General features: G+C 41.8%; 1 protein-coding gene across 8 annotated transcripts in view; it reads left to right on the top strand.

The window, feature by feature from the left end:
• The window catches only part of dmd (dystrophin), a 565,648-nt gene extending 553,952 nt beyond the window's left edge, over positions 1 to 11,696 (top strand). For all 8 annotated transcript variants that reach the window (XM_062054060.1, XM_062054059.1, XM_062054057.1 and 5 more), the window contains one exon: positions 7,317 to 11,696. In XM_062054060.1, coding sequence (XP_061910044.1) covers positions 7,317 to 7,459 — 143 coding nt within the window. In that variant the 3' untranslated portion in view covers positions 7,460 to 11,696. The remainder of the gene's footprint in view (positions 1 to 7,316) is intronic.
• The last annotated feature ends 2,648 nt before the right edge of the window (positions 11,697 to 14,344 follow it).

Genomic DNA, 14,344 nt, shown 5'->3' with positions numbered 1-14,344 from the left:
ACAATTCTTCTCAAAAAAAGAGGAGAAATATAATCTTAGAGAAAAACGTAATTTAAAACATTTGTTTGCACGTTGGTGGACACCGGCGGTGAGGGATGCCGTCAAGCTGAAGAAGGAGTCCTATCGGGTTCTTTTGGCTCATAGGACTCCTGAGGCAGCGGACAGGTACCGACAGGCCAAGCGGTGTGCGGCTTCAGCGGTCGCGGAGGCAAAAACTCGGACATGGGAGGAGTTCGGGGAAGCCATGGAAAACGACTTCCGGACGGCTTCGAAGCGATTCTGGACCACCATCCGCCGCCTCAGGAAGGGGAAGCAGTGCACTATCAACACCGTGTATAGTGAGGATGGTGTTCTGCTGACCTCGACTGCGGATGTTGTGGATCGGTGGAGGGAATACTTCGAAGATCTCCTCAATCCCACCAACACGTCTTCCTATGAGGAAGCAGTGCCTGGGGAATCTGTGGTGGGCTCTCCTATTTCTGGGGCTGAGGTTGCTGAGGTAGTTAAAAAGCTCCTCAGTGGCAAGGCCCCGGGGGTGGATGAGATCTGCCCGGAGTTCCTTAAGGCTCTGGATGCTGTGGGGCTGTCTTGGTTGACAAGACTCTGCAGCATCGCGTGGACATCGGGGGCGGTACCTCTGGATTGGCAGACCGGGGTGGTGGTTCCTCTCTTTAAAAAGGGGAACCGGAGGGTGTGTTCTAACTATCGGGGGATCACACTCCTCAGCCTTCCCGGTAAGGTCTATTCAGGTGTACTGGAGAGGAGGCTACGCCGGATAGTCGAACCTCGGATTCAGGAGGAACAGTGTGGTTTTCGTCCTGGTCGTGGAACTGTGGACCAGCTCTATACTCTCGGCAGGGTCCTTGAGGGTGCATGGGAGTTTGCCCAACCAGTCTACATGTGCTTTGTGGACTTGGAAAAGGCATTCGACCGTGTCCCTCGGGAAGTCCTGTGGGGAGTGCTCAGAGAGTATGGGGTATCGGACTGTCTGATTGTGGCGGTCCGCTCCCTGTATGATCAGTGTCAGAGCTTGGTCCACATTGCCGGCAGTAAGTCGGACACGTTTCCAGTGAGGGTTGGACTCCACCAAGGCTGCCCTTTGTCACCGATTCTGTTCATAACTTTTATGGACAGAATTTCTAGGCGCAGTCAAGGCGTTGAGGGGATCCGGTTTGGTGGCTGCGGGATTAGGTCTCTGCTTTTTGCAGATGATGTGGTCCTGATGGCTTCATCTGGCCAGGATCTTCAGCTCTCACTGGATCGGTTCGCAGCTGAGTGTGAAGCGACTGGGATGAGAATCAGCACCTCCAAGTCCGAGTCCATGGTTCTCGCCCGGAAAAGGGTGGAGTGCCATCTCCGGGTTGGGGAGGAGATCTTGCCCCAAGTGGAGGAGTTCAAGTACCTCGGAGTCTTGTTCACGAGTGAGGGAAGAGTGGTTCGTGAGATCGACAGGCGGATCGGTGCGGCGTCTTCAGTAATGCGGGCGCTGTATCTGTCCGTTGTGGTGAAGAAGGAGCTGAGCCGCAAGGCAAAGCTCTCAATTTACCGGTCGATCTACGTTCCCATCCTCACCTATGGTCATGAGCTTTGGGTTATGACCGAAAGGACAAGATCACGGGTACAAGCGGCCGAAATGAGTTTCCTCCGCCGGGTGGCGGGGCTCTCCCTTAGAGATAGGGTGAGAAGCTCTGTCATCCGGGAGGAGCTCAAAGTAAAGCCACTGCTCCTCCACATCGAGAGGAGCCAGATGAGGTGGTTCGGGCATCTGGTCAGGATGCCAACCGAACGCCTCCCTAGGGAGGTGTTTAGGGCACGTCCGACCGGTAGGAGGCCACGGGGAAGACCCAGGACACGTTGGGAAGACTATGTCTCCCGGCTGGCCTGGGAACGCCTCGGGATCCCCCGGGAAGAGCTAGACGAAGTGGCTGGGGAGAGGGAAGTCTGGGCTTCCCTGCTTAGGCTGCTGCCCCCGCGACCCGACCTCGGATAAGCGGAAGAAGATGGATGGATGGATGGATGGATGTTTGCACGTACAACACTTAAGACCTTCAGTATATCAGTATGTGGAATTAAATTATGGAATGGATTAAGCAAAGCAATCAAACAATGTACTAATATGATACACTTCAAGAAACTCTTCAAACTTAAAGTGTTTACAAAGTACAAAGAAGAAGAACCAATTTATTTCATCCATCCATTCATTCATTCTTAAAGTAATCTTACTTATCTCATCATATGAAATATGACTTACTTCACCAATTATTATTATTAAATTCTTACTATTATTTATTTATTTATTTTTATTGTGATTACTTATGGAGTTTATTGTGAAAAAAGTGTGAACAGGAAGTGAACAAAAAGTTTTGCAACTGTTATGTAAAGAAAAGGGGTAGGATTAAATAAGCTCTGCTTCTTCCTACTCCTTTTCGAACATGTTGAAAAGAAACTGGAAATTGTGATGTATCATGTTGTATGCTTGCATGTTTGAAATAAACTCAAACTCAAACTCAAATTACAGCAGCTCAGACGAGGCACCAAGCAGTGTGGGTGGGGAGCGTTTCTACATAGTGTTTCCAGAGCGGCCAGCCTGAAATGCGGGTGTCAGGGACAGACGCGGAAGGAGATTTTTACAACAAAGTTCTAAAGCTTAGTGATATATCAGATGTATCAGATCGTAGGTGGGTTCATTTTTTTTACCCTACGCGTTCATATTTCCCTGTGTTTGTTGCATTTTTTTTTGTGTTTAGCTTGATTGTAAAATATGTCGATCGAGAGGGGGTGTGGCGTTCATATGTTGTCAATATTCAGCGTTTTGTCGTTTATAGTTAATATTGTAAACCCTAAGCCTAACCCATTCTGGGTGTCTCATTCAGTAAAAAAAAATTAAAATCCATACTGTTTTTTTAGGCGGTCTGTCATAATGTTTTTAGCATTCAATCAGACATTATTGTGAGGTTTTGTATTAGTGTTCCTAAAAATAGATATACCGGCCCCCAGACACATTTTTTTCTCTAAATTTGGCCGCCCGAGTCAAAATAATTGCCCAGGCCTGATTTACGGTAACACAAAAAGTCGGACCACCCAACATGAACACCACACATACCGCATGTCATTACAATATGTTTTGATTAGAGAGTGGATGTGCGCGTCTAAGTGCCCCTCAGAGATGGACATCCTGCCCTTGAACCATCTGAACTTATAAAAAGTTTGGGCGCAAGAGAGAAACCAAATCTGATTCCTAGCGAATCAGCCCAGCTATTGCATCAATCCACATCACGAAGCTGCAGCCAGCCAACGTGGTATGCTGCCACACGTGCCAAAGCGACGGATATTTATCAATAAAAATAAGGGTGTAACGGTACGTGTATTTGTATTGAACCGTTTTGGTACGGGGAGTTCGGTTTGGTTCGGAGGTGTACCGAACGAGTTTCCACACGGACATATTAAGTAGCGCACCGCACGTTGTGTAAACAATGCACACTGAGGCACAACACACGGCATGCTAGCAACGACCGGGCTACTACAACATGCAAAAGCCAGAGCTGGAAGACCCTCTTGCCTCGTTAAGATCTCCCGTTTGGGAACACTTCGGCTTCGCGGTGCGATACAACAATAGATAACATCGCTTCAATGAAGAGAAAGACGAACAAACACAGCTCCCACCGCATTCAAGCAGCCTCTCCTCTGCGAGTCAGGCAGGTCTAAAGCAATAACAAATGCCGTTGGTGTTTTTATAGCAGCAGATTTAAGACCATATTGCATTAAAAACTACAAACCCCGTTTCCATATGAGTTGGGAAATTGTGTTAGATGTAAATATAAACGGAATACAATGATTTGCAAATCATTTTCAACCCATATTCAGTTGAATATGCTACAAAGACAACATATTTGATGTTCAAACTGATAAACTTTTTTTTTTGTGCAAATAATCATTAATGATTGCCAGCAACACGTGACAAAGAAGTTGGGAAAGGTGGCAATAAATACTGATAAAGTTGAGGAATGCTCATCAAACACTTATTTGGAACATCCCACAGGTGAACAGGCAAATTGGGAACAGGTGGGTGCCATGATTGGGTATAAAAGTAGATTCCATGAAATGCTCAGTCATTCACAAACAAGGATGGGGCGAGGGTCACCACTTTGTCAACAAATGCGTGAGCAAATTGTTGAACAGTTTAAGAAAAACCTTTCTCAACCAGCTATTGCAAGGAATTTACGGATTTCACCATCTGCGGTCCGTAATATCAAAGGGTTCAGAGAATCTGGATAAATCACTGCACGTAAGCAGCTAAGCCCGTGACCTTCGATCCCTCAGGCTGTACTGCATCAACAAGCGACATCAGCGTGTAAAGGATATCACCACATGGGCTCAGGAACACTTCAGAAACCCACTGTCAGTAACTACAGTTGGTCGCTACATCTGTAAGTGCAAGTTAAAACTCTCCTATGTAAGGCGAAAACCGTTTATCAACAACACCCAGAAACGCCGTCGGCTTCGCTGGGCCTGAGCTCATCTAAGATGGACTGATACAAAGTGGAAAAGTGTTCTGTGGTCTGACGAGTCCACATTTCAAATTGTTTTTGGAAACTGTGGACGTCGTGTCCTCCGGACCAAAGAGGAAAAGAACCATCCGGATTGTTATAGGCGCAAAGTTGAAAAGCCAGCATCTGTGATGGTATGGCGGTGTATTAGTGCCGAAGACATGGGTAACTTACACATCTGTGAAGGCGCCATTAAGGCTGAAAGGTACATACAGGTTTTGGAGCAACATATGTTGCCATCCAAGCAACGTTACCATGGACGCCCCTGCTTATTTCAGCAAGACAATGCCAAGCCACGGGTTACATCAACGTGGCTTCATAGTAAAAGAGTGTGGGTACTAGACTGGCCTGCCTGTAGTCCAGACCTGTCTCCCATTGAAAATGTGTGGCGCATTATGAAGCCTAAATTACCACAACGGAGACCCCCGGTCTGTTGAACAACTTAAGCTGTACATCAAGCAAGAATGGGAAAGAATTCCACCTGAGAAGCTTCAAAAATGTGTCTCCTCAGTTCCCAAACGTTTACTGAGTGTTGTTAAAAGGAAAGGCCATGTAACACAGTGGTGAACATGCCCTTTCCCAACTACTTCGGCACGTGTTGCAGCCATGAAATTCTAAGTTAATTATTATTTGCAAAAAAAAAAAAAAGTTTATGAGTTTGAACATCAAATATCTTGTCTTTGTAGTGCATTCAATTGAATATGGGTTGAAAAGGATTTGCAAATCATTTTATTCCGTTTATATTTACATCTAACACAATTTCGGAAATGGGGTTTGTATGTATATATATATATATATATATATATATATATATATATATATATATATATATATATATATATATATATATATATATATATATATATATATATATATATATATACACTACCGTTCAAAAGTTTGGGGTCACATTGAAATGTCCTTATTTTTTAAGGAAAAGCACTGTACTTTTCAATGAAGATAACTTTAAACTAGTCTTAACTTTAAAGAAATACACTCTATACATTGCTAATGTGGTAAATGACTATTCTAGCTCCTCTTACTGCCAAGTTAGCCAGGCACTACATCACCATAGCTGCTACCTCCGTGCCCAGCGAAAGGGTATTTTCCACAGCTGGAGAAATTTTAACTGCAAGCAGGTCTGCTCTTTCTGCAGACAATGTGGATAAACTGATTTTTCTGGCAAAAAACATGAAAATTGAGTGAAAGTCACCAGGGTTAAAGGCTGGGGGGAAAAAGAAAAGTTAATCTGAGGCTGAGTTGACTTGAAACTGTTTAATGTTGCACTTTTTGTATGTAGAAGAAAAGTTTTGTCATTTTATTTAATCTGAGCAACAACTTGAAGCAGTTTAATGTTGCACTTTATATGTGGAAATGTTGCACTTTATATGTAGAAAGGTTTTGTTAAGAAACCAATTCTGAGCCTTATCTTATTTAGTTTTTGTTTTTTTATGTTGACTGCATTAACACTGGCAATGGCCGCTGTGTGTAAATGTACCGGTATGTTATTGTTATGCTTAGCATTCATGACTGCCTGCTGTTGCACTGATCAGCCTAGTGGTGGCTCACATCCATCACACACAGAGCTATTTTAAAGCAATGTTAAAAGGATAAAGCCATTGTTTACAAATTTTGTTAAATAAATAACCAGAAAATGTTGTTGTTTTCTTACTGTACCGAATATTAACCGAACCGTGACCTCTAAACCGAGGTACGTACCGAACCGAAATTTTTGTATACCGTTACACTCTTACATAAAAATATTAAGAAGCTGCAGAAAAGCTGTTTGACCGTTTGTTCTGTCTAGTCCTGACTCAACAAACTGGATGGTTGAGCATTTAGTACACAAACAAACACATAGCTTATTGTGTGCCTTCCCAGAAGCGACTTCTCGTGCTCCAAGACGTCATAGAGACAGTATTGCCGGATGAAACAGTTCTATGAAAACAAGTTGCACTGGTTAAATTGATTTCAACACACCGTGCTCGCAAATGTTCCACTAAGAAACTTGATTAGTTCAGGTCAAGCACAAACTGTAAAGGACACATTAGAATACATTTAAATGGCTTTTAAAAGCAAAATGCATATATTCCTGAACGTAGATTTTTGTCGTTGTGCATTTTGGCCCATCAGAAGCTTGAAACAATGACGTGGACGTGCACTGCAGCGCTTCTGTTTATTGATTAGTTATATATTAGATGCACTCTACAATGAAATATGAGTGACGACCAGCAGATGGACTGTACACAGTCCAGCAGATTGTTACAGGGTTTATTTTTAACAAGGAAAAAGGGTGAAATATTAGTCATTTATGTTCTAATTCTACCACTTATACTGGTTCAGGCTGAAACTGTAGCCTACCTCTGATTATTTATTCATCAAGATGAGTCACGCCGATCAATGACACTTTTACCCAACATAAATGTGCCGAATGTGCTTCCACAAAATAGTTGTTTTTTAATGTTAGAATAGAATAGAACGCTTAATTGTCATCAAACATTAGAGAATGGCGAAATTACAAGACGGAGTTGCCTGCAGGTGCAGTGCTCAATGAGAAGAGCAATATTTGCTTTCATAAGCCTACACTAGTTTTGTCATTGGTCGCTTTTTTTTTAAGAAAACTATAAAACTGATGACTTCTTCATATCTTTGCAAGGGAGTAAAATCAGTAGGGGATCAAATACGTATTTCCCCACACAGTTTTAGCCCCACATTGCGATGCTCAGATTGCACAAGTGTTTGCAGTTATTGCTTTTTTTGTTTCCACAGGTTTGTTCTCAAACACCTGTCCCTCCTCGGGGCCCAGCATTGGTAGTTTGTTCCACATGGCAGACGATCTGGGCCGCACCATGGAGTCTTTGGTCAGCATCATGACAGACAAGCCAATCGTGAACCAGGCACCGTTCTTCTGAGCTCCCCCTCCCCTCATTTCCCCCAACCCACTGCATGCTTTTATAGTCTAAAGAGCTGGATTGGCAGACACACTGAATATAAAAATGTCTATTTTTGTCTTTGTGGTGTGCAAAAGACGCGTTAAAGTAAAAAAAAAGAAAATTCTGTAGATTTCAGTAGTTTCTTAAACCGTCCTGAGGTTTTTAAACTTCTATGCAATTGTATAAAAATAGTTTTTTGGGAGTGGGGGGAGACAAGAAAAAAAAAGGATACGTGTGTTTAGCGTGCATCACTTTGTAACCAGCAAAAATGACATTTGTATAAAAAAAAAAGAGAATGATTTTAATAATAAATTTATTATAATGTCTTTATATAACAGCGTACAATACTGTTAAGGTAATGCAGGCATCCTGGAACTTTACAGTACGTTGTGTGTGTGTTCATGTCCATATGCTCCTCCATAATAACACGTCTCCATTAACTCGGTTGTCATCTCAGGACGTTGTTTCCAACATGCACGTTGTCAAATCATTGGATCATTTGATTGCAAATGTTTTCAAGTAAAGAGCCTTACACTGTTTGGTACACATTGCACACTGTCATGAAATATCATTTAACTACTGGAATATGTCCTGGTATACTCTGTAGTCCAGGCCATGCTAATCTGCAAAGGTTGTTTGTTAAAAACATTTTAATTTTCATCTAAAAGGTTTCCTGAGTTCTAAATTTTAGATGTGAAGGGTTCATGATTTATTTCTCTTAACTGTGTGTCTGCTGGGGGTGGTCACAATAGGGTGGTTGCCAGGCAACGACCGTCCGTCAGAACCATTAGCCATTCTTCTTTGGGTCAAAATTTTAGGTGTGGAGTTTCCCTATTTATGTCTCTACTTGGTTGAAGTTGCTGTCGTCCTGCATACGAATAGGCCGTTCCCCTCGCTGATAGCAGATCAGCTTGTTAGTGGCCACTTTTCCTGTGGAATGAGACAATATTTGGATACCTGTGATCAATGTTCCCTCTAATTTTTAATGTTTGTGAGCAAACGCACAAACTCCCTGAGCATTCAGTGGAGCACATGTGAGCAACATCAGACGTGCACACTGTGGCCACACCAGCGTCACACCTGTCCCAAACCTGACATCATAACAATTTAAATGTTTTATTAAAATAATTTTCTGATATAAGTGATTTTGCCCTCTTACAATGAAAATAACAAAAAAACATGTTTTTCTTGACCTGTCTGGCTGCGGGTCCTGCCTTTAAAAGAAATGTCACCCCTTTCAGAGATTACATTTAGTTCCTTTAACTTTCTGTCTGTAAAATACATCTTTTCATTAGCATTTATGAAATCTAGTGACAATATTTCATGAATAATATCCTTAGATTAACATTCTTAATAAATGGCAGTAAAATAATCACACATCTGATTGAGGAATCAGAGTGTTACAACCTGGCATTTACACATTGTTTGGCGTTGGGGTTGTCCGACTTTTTGTGTGGCCATAAACGCAGCACTGGCTAAGTGCCATGAGTGCGTGTGTTGGTGCAGGTGAGACAGAGCGAGCGGCTTCTGTTAAAAGGACGGATGACAAAGTTGGTTTAAACCTGGTTTGTATGGCAGAAAATTACCAGTTTTTATAGATAAAAGTTTTTTACTCATGTTTTTGGTGTGGTTACAAACAGTTTTGCTCAACAAAGTGATTGATGGAATTCCTGTCCGTAAAGTGTCTCGACAGACGATAATTGAACTGTGTTGACAAAGAATGTTTTATTCATTGGGGCCACTCTTGTTGTCACCTGTCACTTTTGCATTGCAAAATCGTACAGAATAAATTGTAATGTGTTTATTTTGTTTAAAGTTCTGATGGGATTTTTGATTTTCTGCGCGGCATTAATTTGCTGTGCGCAGAGGACGCGTGAGCAGTGCGCAATTGCGCAGGCCCGCACCTTAGAGGGAATGTTGCTGTGATCCCTCCTATTTTACCATACAAGATCCCATATTTCGCCTTTCTTTCCCTGCGCCTTCCTGTTCCCTTATTTCAACTTCCATGGTGTAAAATTACATCAGCTTGGCATAAGACACCCTGTAGCCCAGAGCTATTCAACCGGTAAACCAAGGGCCGGGAATGACACAATCCCGGCCCCCAAGTTCAGTTCAAAACTTTCGGGGCAAACATTTTTGCAGCAAATTCCTAAAAACACGAGTTGTTTATAAAGAAACTTGGACCACTGTAAACACATTTGCAGATCATTGCGCTGACATTTCACCCTTGCTCGCACACATAAAACACCGGGGTCCAAACTTGTGATTACACTATTGAGGCGTTCCTCAAGGCACCCCTTTAAGTCCTCTTCTTTTTGGCGGTTACAAATCTTTTTTGTAATGTGATTTATGTAACTAAGGCGTTGCTGTAGCTTGTTTACTTCAGATGCAGTCAGTCATTTGTTCAACTTCTTCAGTTGTACTAGTGGTGTACCTCAAGGTTCCATTTCCGGTCCTCTCTTTTTCATCATTTGTGCTAATCAATTGGTGGCTTGTGAGTTCAGTTCAAAAAAACTTGTGACTCACATTTTTGCAGAATATTCTTAAAGCACTAGAGTGCTGTCACAGAGATGATCTTTGACTAGCTTTTTTGCAGAATTTCCATAAGAACGGCAAAGTGCTCCTGTAACTCTGACAAAATAAACAGATTCAAATGAAATGCTGGTTCGCCGCAATATACACAATGAGACTATTGAAGTCTAGCCCCTTGGTCCTTCGTTTTCTGGAAATGAGGCCCCCAAAACAATTTAGTTGATTATCCCTGCTGTAGTCTGTAAAGACACGTTTTTAAAATAGTACAATCACACTGTTGCACAATATAGTAGACAGTAATGTATTCCCACCAGCTCCCCGGAGCAGAATTTCCCTTATTTTCTGGGAAGTGTCCCTAACTCTCAAAAGCTAATATTGACAGGTATGGAGAATGTCAGGACATTGACGATAGGTGATGACGTCAACCTCCAGTTTATGTAAATAAATAAATGATAAATGGGTTATACTTGTATAGCGCTTTTCTACCTTTAAGGTACTCAAAGCGCTTTGACAGTATTTCCACATTCACCCATTCACACACACATTCACACACTGATGGCGGGAGCTGCCATGCAAGGCGCTAACCAGCAGCCATCAGAGGCAAAGGGTGAAGTGTCTTGCCCAAGGACACAACGGACGTGACTAGGAAGGTAGAAGGTGGGAATTGAACCCCAGTAACCAGCAACACTCCGATTGCTGGCACAGCCACTCTACCAACTTCGCCACGCTGTAGTGCCTTTCTAGTTTGACATACCTTTTCAAACCAGCGGTCCTGCTTATTCAGAATTAGGACATCCAAATTTGTGCCCAGCGGTCTTTCAGCAGCCTCACCCTCATGTGACCACCCCCGGAGAACACGCCTACCAGAGACATAAACAGAAAGTCCCAACTCCTAAACTTTATGCGTGAAGAAGCCTTAAACAAGGAGTGTGCGTTTGTCCCATTTGAAGCTTTGCAGATGACCTCCTGGAAGATTGTTTTGTCGTTGAGGCTGCTACTGAAATATGACTGATTGACGGGAAAATGGTTTGAAGTTTCGAGCGTGCGTTGTTTCTCTACCGTTGGAATTCCTCTGACACAGGGGTGTCCAAAGGTCTACCCGGGGCCCTTTTCAGCCCAAAGCTTGTTTTTTTATTGGCTCCTATATTGTTAAAAAAAAAAAAAAAGAAGATAATAAACTCAATTGAATTCATAATTACTGAGATAAATTACCAGAAGCTACACCATTAGGTGTTTTGTTCATTGGATTTCAGCATATTTAATGCAATCGGTTTGGACACCCCTGCTTTAATGTGGCTGGAAATCATAATTGTGTCTTTTGTGTGTTCATTTTTGAGTTTTTGTGTTGTTTTCATGTGTATTTCCGCGTTGTTTTGATGTGTGTGGGTTTTGCTATGCTAGCTTGTGTGGCAAAATGAGATCCAAGAAAGAAGGTTGACACGCACACAGACTTTTGTGCGATTTTAATCATCATATTCTTGCTGCATGAATGACAGAGCATCATTTTTTGCTTTCACTGAATTACTTTTCTCGTTTCTAACTTTATCGTGTGTCATTCTCGCACCCTTCGTTGCAGACAACACACTAGCATTTCAAAGCTTATCAAACGCCACCAAATATATGCCTTACTACTGTATTATAAAAATGCTTTACTGTACATCAATAAAGCACGCAGTTATGGTGACTTGTCTTTCATTATTTCATAACCAGGACTATTTATGTGTCTTATCTTAATTTGCATTGCAGGAAGCCTGTCACTTTAGTGCTTAAGTGCGGGGTGCCCATTAAGTCGATCGCCAGCCACGCATTTAAAAATACTTCTAGAAATTAGCGATCGTCAATCTTCACTATGATGTCATTTTATTCACTTGAGTGACATTCCCGTTGTTTTTATTAAGTCTGTTTCATAAATAAATAAATAATATATATATATATATATAAGTATAAATACTACGTATAAATATAAAGGTAATTATTATTAAATATATATAAGTAGTTTATATATATATATAAATATTTTATATATATTTATATATAAAACACAAAGGCTCCAGCGCCCAACGGGACAAGCGGTAGAAATGGATGGATGTTTAAAGTACAAGTAGTAGATAGATAGTACTTTATTGATTCCTTAAGGAGAGTTCCCTCAGGAAAGTTAAAATTCCAGCAGCAATGTACAGAATTGAGATCGAATATAAAAAGTAAATAATGGAGGTATACATGTAAATAAAATAAAAATATTACAATAAAAATAAAAAGCAACAATAAGAATAAAAATATAACAGTAAAAATAAGAATATAACAAGATAAACTATTGCACAGTTTTTTGTTGCAGTTTATTTCAGTATTGTTATTGTTTTGCATCCTCTGTCATGCTAGTACCCCCCTGGCCCCCAGAGAGGAGTTGTACAGTCTGAAGGCGTGTGGGACAAAGGAGTTTTTTAGTCTATTAGTCCTGCACTTGGGATGAAGCAGTCTAGCACTGAACAGGCTCCTCTGTACTGATAACGCTATGCAGAGGGCACTTGGCATCATCCATGATGCTCACTAGTTTCAGTAGTAGTACAATCAAAACAAGCATACAGGATGATGCAACAGCAGAAACATTGCAAAATAAAATAAATATGATAAAATATTTAAAAAAATACAATTTACTATTACAGGTATGCACACTTAAACAAATGTGTTTAACGTGTTAGGATTTGATCAAGGAGGTAACCCCAGGATGCAGAGACGGGAGGCGAGGTTGAATTACAAAATGTTAAACAATTTAATGAGTCCAAAAAGTGTAACAAAAAGCGATGGGGCAGAAGTGCACACCATGAATAAGCAAACAAAAGCAGGTCCCTCAGTGGTCGGCAGGGGAAAAGGCCAGGGCGCACTGAGCTCAACAAAAGGTCCAACACAAAACCCTCTTTACCTCAGGGAGGCTAGGAAGCAAACACAAAGAGGTGAGGAATTTCAGGAATAAGGAGAGACAACATACCAGGCAGGACGAAGTGAATGAGGCACATGCATGTGGGAGGTGCGGTGCAGGAGACAATAACCGGCAGGGACCAGCTGTCGGTGATGAGCTTAAATACTACTGGGTAGAGATTTGTTGCAGGTGGGCCTCGCTGGGGACTAATTGACTGAAGAAAAAACAGACACCAAAAAAGAGAAGGCAGGGAAATGACAAAACGCAACATAACGACCTTTTAAAATAGTCAAAAGGAGGAGCAACTCTCAGTTTAGATACTGCCTGTTTCAATTTGTACAATTGTGTATATATTATGTTTAATTTAATTTAATGTATTATGAATATGTTATTATTATCTATCTATCAAACTTTACTTATATAGCCCTAATCACAAATGTCTCAACCCAATGGGAACAACGAGAAACCTTGGAAGGAACCACAGATGTGGGGATACCCCCTCCCGGGTGACTGGTGCGATGGATGCCGAGTGGATACGGTTAATAATGGGAGAGTCCAGTCCATAGTGGGGCCAGCAGGGGATCCTCTTGCATGTAGACACTTCGGGGCGTCACCGACTGATGCACAAGGAGTGGTCACCCCAGGTCCCAAATTCATGTGAAAGTCCAGTCCATTGGGAGGCCATCTTGAATGGAGACAAGTCAGCAGCACAGAGACATCACCAACTGATGCATAGATTACATAGATGCATTAATAATTAATTAGCTCACATTTTGGTCCATCCTGGGTCTCGACTTTGAACAGCTAGCGCTTCATCCGTGGAGGCTGATCTGTGGTCACCTGATAACCTACCCACACTATAGAGGGGGGCAGTGCAGAAAAGAGACAGCAGATCAACTGATCTAAAAAGGGTTCTATTTAAAGGCTAGAGTACACAAATGAGTTTTAAGATGGGACTTAAATGCTTCCACTGAGGTAGCATCTCTAACTTTTACCGGGAGGGCATTCCATAGTACTGGAGCCCGAATAGAAAACGCTCTATAGCCCGCAGACTTTTTTTGGGCTCTGGGAATCACTAATAAGCCGAGTTCTTTAGACATATGGTACAATACAATCAGCAAGATAGGCAGGAGCTAGACCGTTTAGTATTTTATACGTAAGTAGTAAAACCTTAAAGTAACATCTGAAGTGCACAGTAAGCCAGTGCAGGTGAGCCAGTATAGGCGTAATATGATCAAAATTTCTTGTTCTTGTCAAAAGTCTAGCAGCCGCATTTTGTACCAACCGTAGTCTTTTAATGCTAGACATAGGGAGACCCGAAAATAACACGTTATAGTAATCGAGACGAGACGTAAAGAAAGCATGAATAATGATCTCAGCGTCGCTAGTGGACAAAATAGGAAGAATTTTAGCGA

This window comes from Entelurus aequoreus, linkage group LG07 (genome assembly GCF_033978785.1).
Source record: "Entelurus aequoreus isolate RoL-2023_Sb linkage group LG07, RoL_Eaeq_v1.1, whole genome shotgun sequence".
Lineage (NCBI taxonomy): Eukaryota > Metazoa > Chordata > Actinopteri > Syngnathiformes > Syngnathidae > Entelurus > Entelurus aequoreus.
This window is presented reverse-complemented; position numbering and strand designations above follow the sequence as displayed.